Below are 19960 nucleotides of genomic sequence, written 5' to 3'. Positions count from 1 at the left end.
CCAGCCGGAGCTAGGTTGAATGTAGGGGGGGTGGTAGGAAGAGAAAAGGGGGGTGGTGATTAAGCTCGTCCAATTTCTATGTCTTCAACACTTTGGGTAGTTCACTAGGTGTGGCTAAACTGTAGGAGCTAACTTCGACAGTTCGCTTTGTAGGCGTACTGATTAATATTTGGCTGTACATCATCACATGACGTCTGTTAAGGGTAGTCCAAATCAAGCCTCACATAGCGAACGACTTCATTCCTGATATCATCATATCAAATTACATACTCGCACCATGCAATGCATATCATTTTCTCGTAGCCAACATCCGTTTTCGATCTCCCTCACACCTCTTCCTTATGCAGAGGATCATGCTTATTCTCCGGATGCCCATGCTCGTGATGCTCATGGTGCAGCGGGTTAATATGGTGATGCCCATGCTCCACCTGCACCGCAACCTCATGCGTCATCATCAACGTCGTGTTCTCCAAGAAGAAGCTCAGAATCGTGCACGCGCACGCGAACGCGAGGAGAGCGTACCAGATATACCTAAACGAGTCGGCGTACGCCTTGCCCGCGGCCCTGACCAAGGCCGCGTAGATGGCGGGCGTGAACCCGGGAACCTGTACGATCAGCGCCTGGCTCTGCGCCGCAAACGCCTCGAGCAGTGAGGGCAGCGACGTCTGCGGTAGCCCGGCCTTCAGCACGGCGGGGATGACTTTCTTGGGCAGGATGGCCTTGATCTTGTGCGCGAAGATCTGCTGGAAGATGACGGTGCCGATGCTGCCGCCGAAGGAGCGCGCCGAGTTGGAGATCATGATGGCTGTTCCAATGGCATGATTGGGCGTGCAGACGCTGACGATTAGGGGCACGACGGCGGTCTGCAGGCCGACGGAGAGGCCGAGCAGCGCGGTCGGGAAGAACCATGCGGCGTAGTTGATGTGCGGTTCCATTACGCACATGAGGCCGGAGCCCAGGATGATGATGGCCAGGCTCACGATGGTGATGGGCTTCGCATTCTTGGTGAAGATGAACGCAACAAAGAGGAGTGCGCCGCCCACCACGGCTGATATGCTGAACGGAAGGTTGTCCACGCCGGTCAGCACGGCATCGGAGGTGTAGAGCTGGATGATTTCCTGGGGGAGGAAGGCTTGGCCGCCGAAGAGCACGATGCCCCCGACGAAGTTAAGAGACAAACTGATGGGGAAGTTGCGGTGCTTGAACAAGATATGAGCGAGGAGGCCGGTGCTGGTGCCCTTCCATTCGTAGAGGCCGAAGGCAATAAGGAGAACGGCGCCGACGATTAGAGGGCCAAGGACGCGGCCTGAGGTCCATTTGTCGGGATTTCCGCCGTAGAAGAGGCCTACTAGGAAGAGCGTCAGGCCGGCTGCGACGAGGAAGACACCCAACCAGTCGACTTTGGCGAGGCGGGTCCGGATGGGGAGGCCTTCTGGGTTTGGTCTCGGTCCGGGGTTGTAAAAGAACAGCGTTGTGATGAAGGCGATCGCGAAGAAACCGGCTCCAAGGTAGAAGGGGCCTCTCCAGCCGTTGTTCACTCCTCCGACTTCATGTTTGATAAAGGCCCCGCCGATAATGGGGCCTATGATCGTCGCGATTCCGGCGGCTACAGCAGTAATTGCTTGCGTGATTGGCCGTTTGTCTTTGGGGACGATCTCCTGCGTCAGGGCGATGGCAAGGTATCCTATGGTAAGACCACAGCCGGAAAGAACCTGTCCCCCGATCACCTGTTCCATGCCATGTGCCCGGCTGGACACAAGGGTTCCTATCAGGCCTAGAACCATGCCCACCAGGACGAACACCTTACGGCCTGCATTCTTTAGCTGCGTCTAGGGATTGAGTATCTCTACTAACTCACCTAGAATATCGGAGAGCAACCCCACAAAAGACGAAAGGACGCAGTTCGAGATTGTAATTGCGGTCGCTATCCATACTGACTTATCGGACTCAGTCGGAAAGGCTTCTGTAATAAATCCAATGATAGAGCTAGGGACGATCAACATCCAGGTGGAGGCAAAAAAGACAACGTAGAGTGCTGCTAGATTCGTGATGATGTCGATATCCCACTTGAAATCTTCAACCGATAGGTGGGTTGGGACGCGTTCCACGTGCTCATGGTCTTCAGATACTGGTGCGGATCCGCGGGTCTCAGGGGTCGGTACTTCTTCTTTCTCCATGATCAAACGCCTCCTGATTCGGTCGGGAATAATCGGGAGTAGCCGGTACTAGGGGTTTGGACTCTTGGTATAAAGGCCTTGCTGCTGAAGTGCCGGACTGGAAGATCTGGGGTAATACATAAAGCCAGCTTCCCCGTGGGGATACATATTCATGCTTCGGCGATGTGGGGAGGCAATGCTTCGGAAATGCGATGGAATCTGAAGGCCGGTGACTAGGACGAGGCTTAGTAGATGGGTTGAATTTCCATGGTAGACCTATTCACTGCTCGCAGGGAGAGGGAAGATCAATATAGTGAGAATCAATCACCAGACTGGGGATTTGCGGAGAAGACATTAGACATAGTGAAGTTTGCCCAATAGGAAGAGGATGGGATAGCTTTTGATGATCATCTCCTCATGTTGAGTGCTATGTCCAAGAGCGGAATGCAGGCCTTGGCTCGCATACCGACAAGTAAGATTCTTCTGACAGGGCGTTCAAAATTTATGCATCCGAACGCTTTGCAACTCGGCAACGTAAAAAGTCAGTCCGAGAGGCTTGTTAAACGACCCGACCCATGAACGGCACATAGCGGGAAGACGTTTTCTCCAATGGAGGGTCCAAATGCAGCCAGGATGCGAGCATTAGCCGGCATGAATGTGGGGATTGCGGAGAACCAGGCACCGATCCAGGAGTGCACATGCGTGTAATCGCGCAAACCTAGAAAACTTTCCTTAGTCTCAGGGCCTGAGACGGCACGAAGGCTTGAAGGACGTTAGAAAAGTCAATAAAGGGGCTGCGCTCATCCACTTACAACGCCGTCAAGGTAAGCCACGAACGCCCGGGAAGAGAGTTAACGAGTTCCTCCCGGGCCGGTTAAAAGCTATGCGAAAATAGTTTTCAGATATAGTTGCGGCCGGCGCTGGATTTCGCAATTCCTAGGCTTCCCTGCGCCAAAGATAACAAGTACCGACATGGCGGAAACTCGAGGCCCGCAGCTCACCGCGGTGATGGTTGTGTTCCTAAGTTTGGCATGGCTAACGATGATGCTTCGAACCTACGTGCGAGTCCGTATGCTGAGGTCTTTCGGATTAGACGACTGGCTTGCTGCTGTTGCACTGGTAAGTCATACACAAAGGGTTGCATCTCGCGCATCCCCTTTCATGATCCGCGACCTCAATTGACTTGGGCGCCGATTGAGGGATTCCCATACGCTGTCCCCAAGCGCCCGAAGAAGTCTGAGATCATGGTTGACGATCTGATAGGTGCTTTTCACGGTATACTCCACCTTTGTTTTCGAATCGATCAAGCATGGCGTTACCCGGCACGTATCCGACCTCAAACCAAGTCAAGTTGAACAAGTAATCAAGGTATGGTTGTGCGACGCTGCGCAGCAGACGTTAGCCAACTAATTCTACTGCAGGACTTCTATGTCAACTCTATATTCTTTTTTTCCACCACCGCGATGATCAAGCTATCAGTCAGTGCGCTTCTATTGCGTATCGCCGTAAAGCGATACCAGCGCTACATCATCTACTCCCAAGTAGTAGTCACAGTTCTCTTCACTGTGGTCACAACTGTGTTAATGGTGTTCTCGTGTCGCCCAATCGAGTACTTCTGGACGCGATACAATCCGCTGCACACCTCAAAAGGCACATGCGTCGTCGAAGCAAGCGGCGTAACTATTATTCTGTACGTGTATGTTGGTCATGCGGTCATTGCCGACTTCACGTTCGCTATCTTGCCGTGGTACATCATCCGGGGATCTAGTCTGACGCCGAGAGACAAGGTCTCCATTATTGCAGTGCTCGGAATGGGAATGCTGTAAGTAAATTCGTAAAACCCGGAGAGGCTGATTTCACTGTGCTTCGCCAGAGATTTGCGTACACCCTCTCTGTGCTGCGTGTGGGGCTTCGGAGCCTTTTCGAAGGTCTGCGCGAGATGGATGCTCATCTTTTTGAACTACCCATAATCTCGCCAGGCTACCTGGAGTCATGGTACCCTTCTAGGATGATGCCTACAGAGTGCTGAGACTCCCAATCAGCATTGATGAAAGAGTGAACACAAATCTCTGACCGGGCACTGTACAGACAATCTTGGAGAAACTAACTAACTTTCTTGAAGTGCAGGAATAGCAGCTGCCGTTCGGACTCCATATGTCCACCGCATAAACACGGGTGCCGACATCACCTTCACTGTGGCTGATGTGTCCATTTGGGGCACCATCGAGCCTGGGCTGGGACTGGTTGCGGCATCTACGAGCACTCTTCGACCAATATTTCGGGACTTTCTCGCAAACAGTCGATTTTTCGGATCAGTAACTCCTCCGGGACAGTCGGGTTGGCAAAGTAGCCGCCGTGGATACGTCCACGAAACAGCCAATACACACGTGTTGAAAGTGCTGAGTGTCAGAGACAAAAGCGGAGATGTTGTCGTAAGCTCGACCAAATCTGCGGAAGACTCGGGCTTCTCCCAGAGTACAAACAACCGGAGTATACGGAATGGAAGTACCAGAGGATTAGTAGTCCACGAAGATAGCTGTGGAGGAAGTGGAGATGACGTGGCAAGTGAAGAGGAAGGACCGGGTGCGGAGTGGGAGACTGGAATTTTGAAAACCACAGAGTTTTCTGTCCATAGAGAGGGGACAGACGTGGAGAGCGCGATCTAAAAGCAGTGTTGTCCGCGGACGCTAGCCTCAAAAAATCATTCGAAAATATAAAATGATTGACTCCCCAAATCTCTAACGTACGGAGATTCTCCGGGATCACATGGCTCTTGGAAGTGTATAATGTCACTTAGTTTCCGGTCCCCCTAATCTTAGGTGGGGTGTGCTTTTTCATCCAACAATGGCATGTGGCTTTCTAGATCTGGAAGAGATCCGCACGAAGTAAGCAAGAAGCCGATTAATGTCCCATATTCATTTTCATGTCAGACTATTCTCTGTGAGGCTTGCTGCCGGACCTAGGGGTGATTATCTCGACTACAGTGACTTACTTTACTTATTCCAGCGAACACTCGGGATGACAACTAGAGGGGTTTCTCTGACGGCTACTTTGAGTTCTCTCGTGGAGCTATCTGACATTGCGCCGAGCTTATAGCACGACTAATGGTATGTAGTCTAGACCCGCAGGGCGCAGGACTGACGTACAGTAGTTTTAGGACCTTCTTAGAGGACGCAAAATAGTACCCTGAATCTTCGGGTACGATGGGATCGGAAGTAGGTATTGAGTGGCTTTATCACGGTGCTGGCTGTGCAAGGCAATCCAATCAAGTAATATCAATTAAAGCAAAATCTAGGACGCGATCAAGGCCTCAAACAATTAAAGTACGGTGCAAAGAAAGAAGGCGACGACAACGGTCCTCAAGACGTGATATGGGAAAGAAAGAGAAACATCTCCACTTGAGCTTTATAGTCCTTGACGAGGCTGTCCTAAACCACATTAGAAGCCTAGAGTCACTACTGGCCTGCTCTTGGTCTGACCTAGAGATATCAGCATTTGGTAAGATAATTGCGTCCAATCACAAAGCTACTTACTTTGTCCCTTACCCAACCGAGCCCAGACTGGCAATTCTCCGCGGTCCTTACAACCACCATCCTAGAATGGTAGAACACGCCGCCATCTCCTCGAGTGCGGTCATCCGCGCGTGGCTCCATCGGACGCAAGACTTCCTGTGTGCGTGGGATAGCGAGTTGCAAGACGGACTGCTCCTCCTGCTGCGCAGCATTGTTGTTCGACAAAAAATGAGCTGGCCCAATTTGGGCGGGACTCTCTGATAGATAGTCTTCATCCTTCACCATAGTCGGTGCCAAAAGGCCTGGAGTCACCAGCGGGGATCGTCTACTTGCTCCGTTCAAGGTCTTCCTTTTCACCGTGCGCCTCCAATGGTATGCATAGTCTGCAACCAATGAAGACTTTCGTTTCAAGCAAATGGTCTTTACCGGGATATCCGAGTTGTCAATTAGCTTACTTAGATGCGTGGTGCTCTTGACGATGTCATCCGGACCCAGACGTCGGTTGAACTCTAATCGGATGTCGAGGTATTCGTTGGCGCCATCACGAAACTCAGGTTCTGCCATAGGCATTTTACATTCTTTGGTCAAAGCGTCTTTGGTCAAAGGCTGAATATCGATATGCTTCCTGGTGGGTGCGTCTCTGACAAATAGAACCGGCTCTTGCTCGAACTTCGGAAACTCAGGCGCCTCAAGAATCTTGTCTAATAGTTCCAGGGTTGAAAACGTTGCTCTCGTGGCCAATTCTTTTAAGGCTAATATCAACGCGGACGTGAAAGAACGATCGCCTGGTTTTCGGGTTGTTTGGCCCTCCTTGCAAGCACCTAGGTATTCGAAAGTCCTATGGGGTGAGCGACTTTGGTGGGCTAGGGCACCTGCTTCGCAGCAGTCGAAGATGACCAATACGTCGGACAATGCAGGTTTGAGAATTTCCTCGGCCTGCTTCCAAACGATATCATCACGAACCAAGATTTTGTTACGTCGTCGCCTGTGAAAGTCAGCAGCTGTTCAACATTATAGCTCTTGCACGTACGGGCCGATCTTGAACTGCCCATGTTCATCACTCCATCCGTGACCAGCGTAGTAGACAATCAACAACGAGTGTTCGTGCCCATGATCGTCCACGAATTCAGATAACAAGCGATTGACCGATGCCTGTGGATTGTGGCCTTTGATATGGGACGAGCTAATCGTAAAGTTGTACGCTTTTTGGAAAACTTCGCCGAGATTTTTCACCTATTTCTCATTAGCAACAGGTCCAGGACCAAGATACATCAACACCAGTCTTAGTACACTGTATTCCCATTCTCTAAAGAGTCTCGATACATTGCCAACTTCTAAAGCCCAACGGAGTCGAAGCATTTCGGCCATCTCATTTCTGTACAGGCCAGCTCAATTGGCGCTGCCTACCATTTGAGAAGGACAGATCTCTGCACACATTTGCAACAGTCGGAGGGTAACGAAAAGGTCCAAGCAGTGGCGCATACGTCTATACAGACAACGGAAAGATGTGATAGAATTGGATCAAATACCTCTTTCTGCACTCCAAGATCATCGAGTTTAGGGTCCCAGGAGAGGAGCAGGACAGCTGTCTTGTCATGACACACTGGCTTTTGGGACACCTTTATGTGCTTGTCAAAGAGTTCTTGATAGTACATTTGATCTTTCTGGTGCCGGTCTTCTTCTTCTTCTTCTTGCGGATCTGAGCTTGCAGAGCTTTCTGGTGCAGGGTCATGGACAATGTCGTCTACCATGGTATGACTCTTAACTGGATCCATGATAAAGGATTCGTGCGATGCTTCCATTTTTTTGCTTGGAACGTAGGGGGCCATGCGCTACAGCGTGCGGCCGCCCGTATGTGATATGGTCGAAGTTGTAAGGCACGATTGACAGTTCAGATACTAGGGAACACGAAGTACTCCAGCTCCTCACAACTACTGAGGCAGTGCACGAAATCCACAAGTCATCTGAGGCAAGGCTGGTATTGCCTAATGTGGCGCAGCCATTTTTTTTAACCGGAAAGTCTTACTAAGACATGTTAATGGCAGAGATTCGAGCTGGATCAGCTACATGCGATTGAACATATCCTCTCATGTCTTTCTCGAAGGGCCGCTGGCTGCATTCTGAGAGAAAGGACGGTCTCCGAAAGAGGGGTAAACGAGGCTTACTAGGTACAAATTTCGATGGAGCCGCAAGCTGGGACGATGAGGTGTGGTCGCACAACCGCTTCATTGGCGGAGCGAAACACGGCACGACGCCTTTTTCGCTGCCTTCTTCTAGACTCAGCTAGATACAGGTAATGAACAATGCCGGCGTTTGCCTGAATTCTGCCTGGAGTTTAGCCAGATTTAAATCGCCCAATGGAAGAAAAAGCAATGGGGCGACGACGGGTGTACGAGCCTCAGGCTGGATTTGATATAAGGCTCTCATCCAGCCTGCTCCTAACTTTCCTCCTCGGCGAATTCTCTTTCAGTCATACGACGACGCTGACCGGTTCTCTTGAGTCCTCAGGCTTCCTCCGAGGCACACATACTCAAAATGGCCTCAACGGGCAGAGGTGCGGGTGAAGACCCATCCAATGACGCCGAGCATGGTTCTTCGCCAGATTCTGTACGTAAAGTAATTCTTGGAGTACCCGTATAGCCTACTGACGGGAGAGGTTCCTTAGACCGACGACGCCCCGCCGAATAGAGCCAATGTACCAGTCGCTTTTGATGCCGCAACTGTGAGCCTCCATCGTGACGCTTGAAGTCACATTTTGAGACTGCGAATCCTGTGCAGGATATCAACCTACATGTTGGCTTACATATCGTTTGTCGTCTAGCTACCCGCAAAGTTTGAAGAAGAAGACGAGGCGTGGCTGGAAGTTCTCTATGAGCCAGATATGGAGGTCGTAATTACCAAGTGCAAGCGGGGTCCCGGTCCGTTGTACAAATGGTCATACACTGTGAAGGATGCTCACACCGGAGCTGAAATCAATCTGAATGGCGACAAACTGGGGCCGCAATGGTTTCCTGAGTCTCGACTAAGCATGCGAGGCTGACGCGAAACTCTGTTGAATGGTCGACGACCCACACAGTCATATGCCGTGGTTGATAAAGGCGATTTTGTTGACGAATTAGAATTATAAGCACATAGCTTTTGCGCACAAGGCTGTAGGGAGCTTTGTATTTAAAGCAGTGATGGCGAACGTAGGCATAGAGTGCTTAGCTAGACTGCGCTGAATGCGATTTTTTTTTAGAATTCTTTAAACAATAAGACATGGATATCTCGTCTGATCAATTGAAGGCGATGGAGGAGGGGAAAGCTGGAGTTCGTGAAGAGGGAGAAGAGATGACCCCACCGTCGACCGTGTCAACCGAGAAAACACTCGCGCCGGACTCCCGCAGTACCACCATCCGACCCCTTTCATCGCTCTCAAAGTCAACGAAAGGAGCAACCCCCCTAAGTTCGTCCGGTGAGAAGATTGCATTCGTATCCCTAGACAATACTGACGCGTTTGTAGCATCAAGACAGCGGTCTCCAAGATCATGGCGCTCAACCTTCCTAAATATCTTCCAGCCGGCGACAATATCGTGGAGAAGAAGACCAAGGCGACCGAAATACAAAGTTCCTGTCGTGGTTAGACAATGTGAGCTTCCAGTTCCTTCGAAGTGTCTACGAGTTCCAATTGTAGACGCGTATAATTGACAAGCGTCGGTAATAGTGGAAGACTGCCCACTTGGCTACCCCAACCTCGCCGCCTTTCTAGATAGCGACGAGAACTTCATGATATACCGGCGATTCGGATATATACAAGCCCGGCTGCTCCTAGAGAAGCAAGATGAATTGCGGAAACTGGAGAAGCGGTTGGACACTATGGATAAGCGGGATGAACATAACAAGTCTCGGAGATTGATTACTCGAGATTTAAAGAAGAAAGATGCTGAGCCTCGCCGAGAGCTTTTCAAGACACTGGAGAAGGCCTTTTGCGAATATGGTAATGTCCATTATCGACATTTGGAGAGTGTCTCTGACTTTGTTAGCGAATCTCGTTACTGCAGCGCAATCGCTAGTGGCATCCAACAGGCCCTCCTCCAGCGATTACCAGAGCGTCGCCAACTACATGCGAAATAAGGAGCTTGTTGTTGAGGAAGAGCGTGAGTGGATATATCGCAAAGAAGACATGATTACGCTCAGGGCTGGACGGGAGCATGCTCGGCTTGATGCTGGCATAGAGGGCTTCTTTAAGCTCTTTCATTGCGACCTTATCAAGGTAAGTGTATTGATGCTTGGACAGAGCAAGACTCTAATGTCATACAGTGGCTTTTCTGCTCGAAGGTTCGTCCGCTGCCCAGCATTCGACTCGTCGCTCAAAATCCCGACTATTAACAACTTCTTTCTTATAGGAAACCCAGATGAAATCTAATGGCGATGAGATATACTACACCCGCTCGCGCATCAATCTTCTCGTCAACTCGATCATAACCTTCGTGATATTGATCCTCTTAGTCTTACCGATCTACATTCTGTATCATCTCATCAAGGATGTCGGCACCGGAAAAGCGTACGGAATCTGTATTGGCGTCCTGCTTTTGGCTACACTCGCGTTCTCAGCAATTTTGTCGCTTTTCACGAGAGCCAAACGACACGAGATTCTCGCCGCAGCTGCAGCGTAAGTACATCCGGCTCTGCGAATCTTCTTACCCCTATCTCAAATTTCATGCTCAAACTCATCTTATACAGATATTGTGCGGTACTTGTTGTCTTCTTCGGCAACGTTGGAAGACCATAACACGACTTCAACATGAAGGGGACCACTAATCGTTGTGCGATTAGTGGTCCCCGAACTACAACCCTGGCTTTCCTAGTAGGCTTTCCTAGTAGGCTTTCCTAGTAGGCTTTCGATGGCGATACCCTCTAAGCCCTTTCGAAAACCTTGATATTTCCTTCGTTTTCATCTCATTTCATCATGGCGGTCCTAGTCATAAAAGCAAACATCTCAAAATCTCATCTGAACAGTCTCATTCATCTTCTTATCTCATTTAATAGTATTAGGGATGGTAATAAAAGCAAAAGGTCGCGTTTCAACAATGCCCTTCAAAGGCCAATAACGACCATGATGAGAGGGTGCAAGCGCTATCGAAAAGCTGGGTTGACGTTCTAACTTTGATAGTCTTTCATTCTAGTAGATTCGAGCAGACATCAATTTAGGGTTGTAGCGTAGACCAATGTGAGTATACAGTGCCTCGTCATTGAAATCCGTACACTCGTTTATACCGCTGCGTGAGCTTCGTAACTTTTTCAGCATTCCGAATAAGAGAGAAGTTCGATATTTTGGGCAACTAGTAAACTTGTGAAGCTACCTTAGACAGCGGCAACAGGGTGTACGCAGATTGGAAGTGTATCCGCTGCTCCCGGTTTCTATTAGTACGTTGAAGCCCTACAGACAGTGGCAGGAAAGTATACGGATATCTCTGGCAAGACGCTGTAACCGTTTCCTTCAGCACTGCTGACACTGGCACACAGTCTTGCCATCACCAGCATGATCCATCGACCTTTCTCAAACTTGCCTTTTTTCCTTGGATGTCATGGAATTCCCTCTCCAGCCTCGCCCACTCAGCATGTCGTATTACTTTTTGATTCATGACTTTCTCTCGAGACCGTGCAGGGCTAACTGGTTTCAAAAGTCCGGTATTCGCTCTCGACAAGGCGCTCTGCCAGCATTTTCGGACTAAGACAAAGCCCTCTTTAAGCGGTAAAGCTTGTTAGCGTCCTGCAACTGGTCCTGCCGATATGGGATGCTGTTGCTGTCTGACTGGAGATGGTTCGGATGCAGGGCCTTCAGAACTGCAAGCGCTAGGCCATTGTGCTCCTCCAGGGCGCGCTGAATTGGCTCTAAACCAAGCATATACTCGTGTTGGGCGAAGTAGCGAGCTACAAGCACCCGAAGGGCGGAATCCGAATCAGGTGTCATGCAGAAAACGATTGAAATAGCCACGTCTCTGGGGAAAGTGAGGTTGAGTCCGTGCTTAGTGAGCGCGGCTTCTAATCTGCCTTTAGCTAAATCCTTCAGTTCTGCGATGCCGTATTTGTCGTCCATAGCATACATAGAAGCATGTGTTGCCAGAGTACTGTCTGAATCGTCCCCGCAGTGGGTCCCCGGGTTCTTGCCATGGAGAAGATCCATCACTTCTGAGATACAGGGGCATTCTTCAACCTTCCGCTCACGGCTGCGCTCTAACATGTTGAGCTCGATACATCCGGAGCACCAGTCGTCGGGATGGATATCCTTCACGAGGTCTTTCAGAGAGATTGGCGCGGTTGGGAGATAGCCCAGATGGTAAAGGTAGTAGATCATCCGCTCCACCATTTTCGGGTTGTCGTTTTTCAGAGTGACAAGGTTCTCCGAGGCCTCCTAACGCATCGTCAGTTAGGGTTTCAAATCTCGGTGGGTCGCGTGTCAATGTCAGAACATGAGTCTGAATACGCTCAGCTGAAAAGGCTCGGACTAATTGATAGTTTTCTAAGTCCCAGCCAGCGAATTCCACGAGCATGAAAAGCCTCCTGATGGTAGAGTGAGGTTGCCTCAGCGATTGAAACGAGATCCTCCTGCCCACTGCCATCACCTAGCCACAACACAGCGACAGATGCGCCCCACTGTTTTTGGACCTCACCTCATTAAGTTGCGCAAGCGGATTAGATCCACTACTTCTTTTGCTTCCGGCAAGTGTTCCTTCACTAGAAACTGAACATGCATATCTGGAGGACTTGCGAGATTGCGTTCAGATCTAGTGCGTCGATTAAGGCTACTTGTGTTCTCTTGTAACACAATGAGCAAGGCTCTCATAACAAAGGCGGATGCGAAAAGGCGGTATTTGAACGGACGGAGGCGGACTCAAAATTTGTCGGTTTTCTTAGGTAGGCTACATGAGTGCGGAAGCCTATCCGCTCTTTGAGCATTGGAGAACAATCTGAAAAGATCCCGCGTTGGCAGAAAGCTGTCATTACCTAGTACCATGGAACGAACGGGTCGCGTACAATGAATCTCCGCACTATGATTCGTGACTGAGCCCACCACTATATTCCGAGCTTTCCCACAATCTTCCCTACATCCTCTATACCATTACCCGATCTCCTTTATTTTCCATTGCCTTGAGCTGGCTGTCTTCCATCGCCCTCTTACTCCGTGTAGATTATCCGCAGTCGCGATGGATCACGACAGTAGCTTCTTCAAACTTCCATGCGACGCTTCATCACCCTCTCTATTGGGACTTCCGTCTGCAATCAGAGCAACAATTTTCCGACAAGCAGGGCTAGTACGGCCATGTCCGATCAGCTTTCTTCACGAAAGAGGTCGCATTTCGGGTCCTCACTTCGAAACCACCATAGAAAGAGCTATTGAGCGGTTCGGGTCTCGAGATACCTGCCTCCGGTGGTGGCACAATAGTCTACCACAATTGTACCACCTGAGGCCATGTATATTTTCTGACAATGAATGGGCAGAAATTGAATGGCGCGAACAGAACATATCTGAGATCCTTCGGTGTGGCAAAGGGGCCGGCAGGATCTACGGCTGCTGGCACGGAAGTTCAACAACGAGGCCACGGACATATTGTATGGAGAGAATTCGTTCAGTATAGCCTCCCATGACTTATCGAGCTTGAAACTGTTCACTCAACTCAGCCAGCGGGCACTGGCCGCGCTCAGAGTTCTGCACGTGTTCTTTATGAAGTCAAGATCGCCAATTTCGGCTACTTCTCAAGCAAACTTCTCAGCGTATTTCGAACATGAAGAGCGATGGCAGAGACTATGCCAGCTGCTGGCAGATCACTGCCACCCCCTTCAACTAGAGCTAGGCTTCGAAGGTGCTTTCGACGATCTAGCTACCGCTCAGGCTGCGCTGTCTCCTATCAAGAGTATTCCTAGCCTCAAGAACCTTAGATTGAGGTTTGGGAATCGCATGAACCGGAGTCACACCGAGAGTCTGAAGTCGCTTCTAAGGTCTACTGTGGAGGACCTCACGAAAGGTTCGATATCACAGCCCGATTCCACACGTCGCCAGGCGCCCAGATTTAAATTTCTTGGCCTACCAGTAGAGTTGCAATTAATAGTTTTCTCGTACACTGGTCTCGTATTCACCAACGCGGTTGACCCGTTTCAAGAGTTTAGTCTTGATGCCAGAGGAATGCTCCTAGCGAAACGCGGACCACTAGTTAAGATGAGCATGAGTTGCTGTTGTGCCTGCACAACTACTATGCCAAGTTCAGGATGCAATTGCAACAGTGCTTATCAGTACTCGAGCACATGCTTGTGCAGGAAGAGTGCGGCCGCATTATTCAGCGTCAGCCACCATATATTCGCTTTCGCCACCGAGACTTTCTGGAGCCGTAACCAATTCTTTGTCGAAGGGCATGATGTGAAAAGTCTCCACGCTGCCATCTCCAGAGTTTCGTGTAACAAGTTCCGTTGGATACACTTTTTGCTAATCGAAAATTTCTTTCTTCCTTATTCGCACCCTCAGGTATATCAAGAATTCATACAACTGCTATCCTATATTCAGCACCGGGGCTATCCTGATCTGCACATCAAGGTCATTTTCATGGAACAACTAACCAAGCCCGACCTAGGTCTGCAGGAAATACGAACTATCTTAGGAGGATTTTGCGCAGCTCTAGCAAAATCGAGTGCGTAGAGAATATTAGTCTTTGCAAGGGCGAAGCGACATTGCAAGAGTTGTCCCGAGGACGTAATGAAGAGATTATAGTGCGAAGACTTTTAGACACGGGATTCACATTCGGACCACCAGCACCTCGATGACCCTGACTTTAATGAAGCAGGGTGGGTGAAATCTTGCCGATACAAGGGGCGACAATCTTGTCAAGATGTCTGGCCTAGAATCAGAACGGACAAATTCTTTGACTTGAAGTTTGGAGAATGGCAGTCAATCAGATTGGAGACAATGTACGGTCCGCACGTGAGTATCGATGAGGTTCTGTAGGAAAATACTATATTCTCCGAAGTTTGGGGCGACTTTGACGCACTCTTTTGGCTTTCGAGAGGTAACTAATTGGGGGGTGATGATTGTATGGATGATTCTGGAGTTCATAGGGGACGCAAATTTTGGCAGGGCGAGTATTATGCATGCCATACGTGTTTGAAGATATATGTAGACTCATCTATCAAGGAATGGAGCTCTTCAATAACTTTGTCCGGAAGTGAACGAAAATACCTGAGTTGATGAAGTGTACCTCGCCTGCGACGCTGCAAGCTCCCCTTTTTGGCGAGGCCTAGGATCCTATTATAACACAAGACTGGAAGTAGAGGTGTAGCCGACCTGTACGGCTCCCATCCTTCTGCTCATTCACGCGATATGTATCAAGCCCGGGGGTGAACGAATGAGTACTTTACCTCCTCCCTCGGCTTCGAAATTCAACGAATGGGGGAAATCACCCATTATCTCTAACTGACTACGAAGGCTAGGGGGAACCTACGAGCGGAGCGACTATCATCTCAACTGTACAGCAAGTGAGGATATTCTATAGTAAAAGTGGTATTGCTGAGTGTACTACATCCTCGGACGAGTCCTCGATTAATGCCAATCGATATTCATAACACGCTGATGAGCTGAAATCTAGAGTATTTATAAAAATTTGGATGAGTTCGCTACTACCACGTTACCTAGCTGCCACGTTACCACCTCGCAGAACCCACACCACCAGCAGATCACCATGCCCCTGGCACATTAATACCACCAGACGATCACACGAGCCGTAACTCACTGAATTTTATTCTCCGAAAGACGAAACTCGACCTGTGCCTCCCTAGCGGCTCCCAGAACGTACCTTTCGTAGCACTGCTGTACGGATCGCAGGCTGCAGTAGCAAGCCCTTTGCATGCTAAACTCCGAGCCAGTCACCTGAGCACTATCCTTGCACAGCCATATCGTGCGAACGCAAAAGCTGGTCAAACCCCGGATCTAGAAGAGCGGCTTTTTGACACGAGCTTCGCTCCTAATACCTCACCGTACTTCCGGGCTCTTGTCCTGCTTTCCCATCGCTAGAAGATCACACAAAACTCACCGCATCACTCGGCTCGCCTCTAGCACATCCTCATCATTGCTGCACCTGAAGACTAGTACAAACCAAAGCACCAGCAGTGTGCGAAGAGAGAGTCTTTTTCATCTTCAGATGAGCCTCCTTCTTTACGAAATGGCCGACGACATGCGCCTGAGACCCATGCGTAAGCCGAAACCACGAGCGACACTTCTAGGCCTCCCAGCCAATATCTGAGCACAAATCTTTCGAGAAGTCGGACTGGTGCGGACATGCCCAATCAGCTTGCTTCATGAGCAAGGGCGCTTCTGTGAAACGTCAACTGAGATATTCTATGAGTGGAGTCGGGGGATAGGATGGGAATTCGATGACATAAGTGGAAAATACCATGATACTTGTGTTGCGTGGCGAGATAACGCATTGTATCAGTACGATTCGTATGGCTCTTGCGCGAGCGACCCTGTGCCAACAACTTTGTCCACCGTATTTCGAAGCAGCGACAGAAGGAGGATTTATGGGTGCGGTCACGAACGACTTCTAACGTCAATACTTCTTGTCTGTCGGAAGTTCAACAAGGAGACTACTGATATACTGTACGGGGAAAACACATTTTCCGTAGCCTCCCACGATTGGCGAAGTATGGACATCTTCCAGAAACTCAGCGTCCGGGCCTTAGCTGCACTCAAATTCTTACATGTGTTCTTGATGCGATCGAGATCACCTAATCTGAGCATTTTGCGGGTTGTCCAGTCAGACCAGCGCGCTTTTTCACGATGCTTGAAGCCATGGCAAGAGATATGTCGGCTACTGGGAAAATACTGCACACTTCACGAGCTAGACTTGGGAGTGGAATGTTCTGTCAGGGATATACCCACACTTGAGGCGCTCCCAGACCCTCTCAAAGCCCTCGAAGCCCCTAGTCTCAAGAGCCTTAAGTTAAAGATTGGAAATCATAGAGCCCTTCCGAAGAGCTTGAAACCCACAGTGTACAAACTCTTGAGATCAACTGTCGAAGATCTTACGAGGAAGCCATCATCCCCCCTATCGTATGGCCACGGCCACAAGCTCAGCCATGGCTTTTCCTTCCTCAACCTTCCGACGGAGGTACAACTGATGGTTCTTTCGTATACCGGCCTGGTCTTTAGGAATGGTGTCGAGCCATTCCAAAAGCTGGGTTTAGATGCCCGCGGCATTCGTGTATCTAGTCGAGGTCACATTATACCTTTGACTACTGGATGTTGTCACGCATGTAACACCTCCATGTCGTGCTGCTCCTGTACCTGTAACGAGGACTATCAATATTCGAGTACTTGCGCATGCAATCGGAGCGCAGACTCGTTATTCAGCGTCAGCCACCACATATCTACGCTCGCCACGGAAGTTTTTTACGGCCGTAACCAGTTCTTCATCCAAAACGATACTTTGACGGCATCCGACAAACCATCAACCGAATACCGGATGCGAAGTTTAGCCTCATACGTTTTCTACTCATTGATCAACTTGCACCCTGGGCGCCTAGCTTGAAAAACTATAGCAAATGGATAGAACTGCTGTCCGACCTCCTGAAACGTGGTCATCGCCATCTGCATATCAAAATTGTATTCGGCAAGCAAATCTCACCTACTAATCCAGGGTACGAGCGCTCGATAATCCCCCTATGCGAGGCGCTACAGACTGCCGGCGTACCCCGCACGTCGGTACTTGTTGGATACAAACCGCGGTACCCATATTGGTCTATGGATGCTCTAATGACATTCCAAGCCAGAGCCGATATGTTGAAGTACCTCGATCGTTGTCCAGTCTCTCCGTCTGAATACGCTGATGATCGCTCGAGTGAGCGCGAATACGAAGGACGATTGCAATCTCTACAGAGGGGACCCTCAAGCTGCCTCGATTACTTCTTTGATTTGAAGATGGGAAGCTGGCAGAACGTTCAGATTGCGACACTATATGGTCCTCGGGTGACCATTGACAAAACCAGCGTGGCCAAGGAGCCCGTTCAATCACCCACCCGTCAATCGAATGGTGATTGAATCGTCTTCAAGAGATGCGAATCACCTTCTGCGATACTAGATAAGGCGACAGAACGAACCGACCGAATAGCAGATAGCATGACCATATTGAAATATCGTATACATTACAGCGAGTATAACGGATTTCGGGAGACTTTACGATTAGAGGGAGCAGCCATGACATCACTAATTACATTGGATTGTGGGCTGTTAGGCTAAGTGGTTAAGGCCTAAGGCTTTGTTCATTTGTTCATCGCATCATCTTTAGAGGGCCTTGCACAGAAAGCGTGAGGTTGGAAACGCCCTTAAGGAGAGCAGCTTGGGGATAGTGATCATGCTGCGCGAGAGTATGATTCTTTTCTTTCTGAGATCGGTTTCATAGACTCATTAATCGGCCAATTACTTTCTCGCTTTCAAGAGGAACCTAATTTTTGGGTTTAGACTTGTACGTCTTAAGTACTAGGTTTCGAGTTTGGACACACAAACATATGCTACATTCTTGTTCGCTCTACACCAACGTCAGGAGGATCCCAGCTAGCGGGTAGGCAGTCAGTCAAAAAGTAGTCTACTCTCAATGTCCTCAGACTTTACGTCGCGTTCGGAGTTCTGAGAGTCTATAGGGGCCCAAGTAGTGCCGAAAAAACTCCCCCAAACTAATGGTAAGGCAATGTACCCCGTCCCTTCCCTACTGCTTAGGAACACCGTCTGAGGTGGCCTAGAGAGCTATCAGGTTTGCCGAAACTATTCCTTTGCCACATTAGATAGTGTCCTGGAGGACATCAAGCGGTGCTAGGTAACTGTAGACTACACAAACCCAGAGAGTGTAAGATTGAGAACAGGGATCTGAAGAGGTTCGTGTACTGCCACTCTACGTTTATGAGAGTCCGAGGGAGCCGACACACTAGCTAAATCCGTGGAATCTGTGTGAGAGAGGGTAAGGTCCGTCCCTGGGTGGCGAGAAACCCGGCGTGGCGAGAAAATCAATAGGTACACTGACATCAAACAGCTCAGACTCTATGCATATATTGATATTTCCCACAGCTCTATATAGGCCGTGTACTGTAGCCACTTCTAAACACTTAGAACAGCTCCCACCCAAAAATACGGTTGCATCGTCGCCATCGCGCCTAATTTGCGGAGAGCCTCCTTTCATAGCGTAACACGATTCCTTCGCCACAGCACCACTATCAAGCTCTTATCACTCCTGATACCTATAAAAGGGCTCCATCTAAGCCTTAGTACCTCACTACTATACTAGGAAGTTGTTATCAGCCTTATGGCTGCTACAATATCGCACGCAAATTCATGCGAAGTCGTCACGTCGATCGGTACCTCTAACCGAAGCGATCACTAATAGCGGTTAGTGCGAAACAGTTCCATACATTCGATATAATTATTACGGTGTAATTTACTCATAGTAATTAAGTAAGCCCGGCACTTTAGCCCTATAACCATCAGGCCTGTAGCTGCGCGGAGCCCTGTTCTGCTAACGCTCGGAATATATAAAAATCCAACTCTGAAACAGTACAGCCGCTAGCAAATGCGGCTTCACCCTTGCCCGTTATTGCAACACCATTTTGCTCCAGCTGACAAGCAGGGGTACAAATGCGAGTCTTGGCATTCCAGCCAATTACGCCATAGACCAAGGCACGTAAGTTGCCACTATACCAAAGAGTACTTCTATTAGAGTTTGGAGCCCCACAAGGGTATTGCCGGTGCGGGTCGGCCACCCTCCCTGCTTAAGGAGGCGATATGTAGTGTTAAATCACTTTTAATACTATACATATTACTTGCAGGCATGCTTACACAATAAACTGTTTTACATTCTTGAAAAGAAAAGCGTAGCTCTAAGTACCCAGCTCCTGGTCATCCATCTGCCACATATTTAGTAAATTGAGCGAAGACTCCGTATTAGGATGTATAGGGCCAAGGACTTTTCCCCGTAGCTCGACGCACTTTTTCATTAGTAAGATAGCCTCGTTATTTTGGCTTTGGGACTTCCACGTATGCGCCAGATTGGCCATGCTGGTCAGCGTGTCTGGATGCTCGTCCCCAAGCACCCTCGAGCTCGTCTCCATCACTTGCACCTCCAGCTCTTCGGCCTCCTTCCACCGCCCTTGATTCCTATACGTCGACGCCAGGTTGGCCATGCTGGTCAGCGTGTCTGGATGCTCCTCGCCAAGTACCCTCGAGCACATTTCTAGTTCTTTAGCTTGCAGCTCTTCGGCCTCCTTCCACCGCCCTTGATT

General features: G+C 49.5%; 6 protein-coding genes across 6 annotated transcripts in view; 2 read left to right on the top strand and 4 right to left on the bottom strand.

The window, feature by feature from the left end:
- Positions 1-228: 228 nt before the first annotated feature.
- Positions 229-2177, bottom strand: BDZ99DRAFT_447579 (MFS general substrate transporter; the record flags this gene model as incomplete). Its single annotated transcript, XM_033718020.1, has 2 exons — positions 229-1810; positions 1859-2177. The coding sequence occupies 2 exons, from the start codon at positions 2175-2177 to the stop codon at positions 327-329; spliced, it is 1803 nt and encodes a 600-aa protein (XP_033574218.1). The 3' UTR covers positions 229-326.
- Positions 2178-3128: 951 nt separating this feature from the next.
- Positions 3129-5012, top strand: BDZ99DRAFT_447576 (uncharacterized protein; the record flags this gene model as incomplete). Its single annotated transcript, XM_033718019.1, has 4 exons — positions 3129-3275; positions 3420-3524; positions 3578-3978; positions 4279-5012. 4 exons carry the CDS (start codon positions 3129-3131, stop codon positions 4820-4822), a joined length of 1197 nt encoding a protein of 398 aa, XP_033574217.1. The 3' UTR covers positions 4823-5012.
- A 398-nt stretch (positions 5013-5410) lies between these two features.
- BDZ99DRAFT_500500 (uncharacterized protein) lies at positions 5411-7475 on the bottom strand. Its single transcript, XM_033723723.1, has 4 exons — positions 7198-7475; positions 6699-6901; positions 5690-6653; positions 5411-5630 (listed from the first exon to the last, which is right to left on the bottom strand). Exons 1-4 carry the CDS (start codon positions 7468-7470, stop codon positions 5595-5597), a joined length of 1476 nt encoding a protein of 491 aa, XP_033574216.1. The 5' UTR covers positions 7471-7475; the 3' UTR covers positions 5411-5594.
- A 1451-nt stretch (positions 7476-8926) lies between these two features.
- BDZ99DRAFT_478754 (uncharacterized protein) lies at positions 8927-10439 on the top strand (the record flags this gene model as incomplete). Its single annotated transcript, XM_033722187.1, has 7 exons — positions 8927-9122; positions 9171-9296; positions 9372-9644; positions 9691-9920; positions 9968-9985; positions 10054-10319; positions 10391-10439. 7 exons carry the CDS (start codon positions 8927-8929, stop codon positions 10437-10439), a joined length of 1158 nt encoding a protein of 385 aa, XP_033574215.1.
- A 939-nt stretch (positions 10440-11378) lies between these two features.
- Positions 11379-12201, bottom strand: BDZ99DRAFT_522868 (uncharacterized protein; the record flags this gene model as incomplete). Its single annotated transcript, XM_033725742.1, has 2 exons — positions 11379-12062; positions 12121-12201. 2 exons carry the CDS (start codon positions 12199-12201, stop codon positions 11379-11381), a joined length of 765 nt encoding a protein of 254 aa, XP_033574214.1.
- Positions 12202-19506: 7305 nt separating this feature from the next.
- The window catches only part of BDZ99DRAFT_465164 (TPR-like protein), a 1971-nt gene continuing 1517 nt past the window's right edge, over positions 19507-19960 (bottom strand). The window contains exons 4-5 of the mRNA XM_033720487.1: positions 19668-19841; positions 19507-19585 (exon numbers count right to left, since the gene is read on the bottom strand). Coding sequence (XP_033574213.1) covers positions 19531-19585; positions 19668-19841 — 229 coding nt within the window. The 3' untranslated portion in view covers positions 19507-19530. The remainder of the gene's footprint in view (positions 19586-19667; positions 19842-19960) is intronic.

This window comes from Mytilinidion resinicola, assembly GCF_010093595.1.
Source record: "Mytilinidion resinicola strain CBS 304.34 unplaced genomic scaffold BDZ99scaffold_14, whole genome shotgun sequence".
Classification (NCBI taxonomy): Eukaryota; Fungi; Ascomycota; class Dothideomycetes; order Mytilinidiales; family Mytilinidiaceae; genus Mytilinidion; species Mytilinidion resinicola.
The sequence above is the reverse complement of the archived record's forward strand: the minus strand, read 5'-3'. Positions and strand labels throughout refer to the sequence as shown.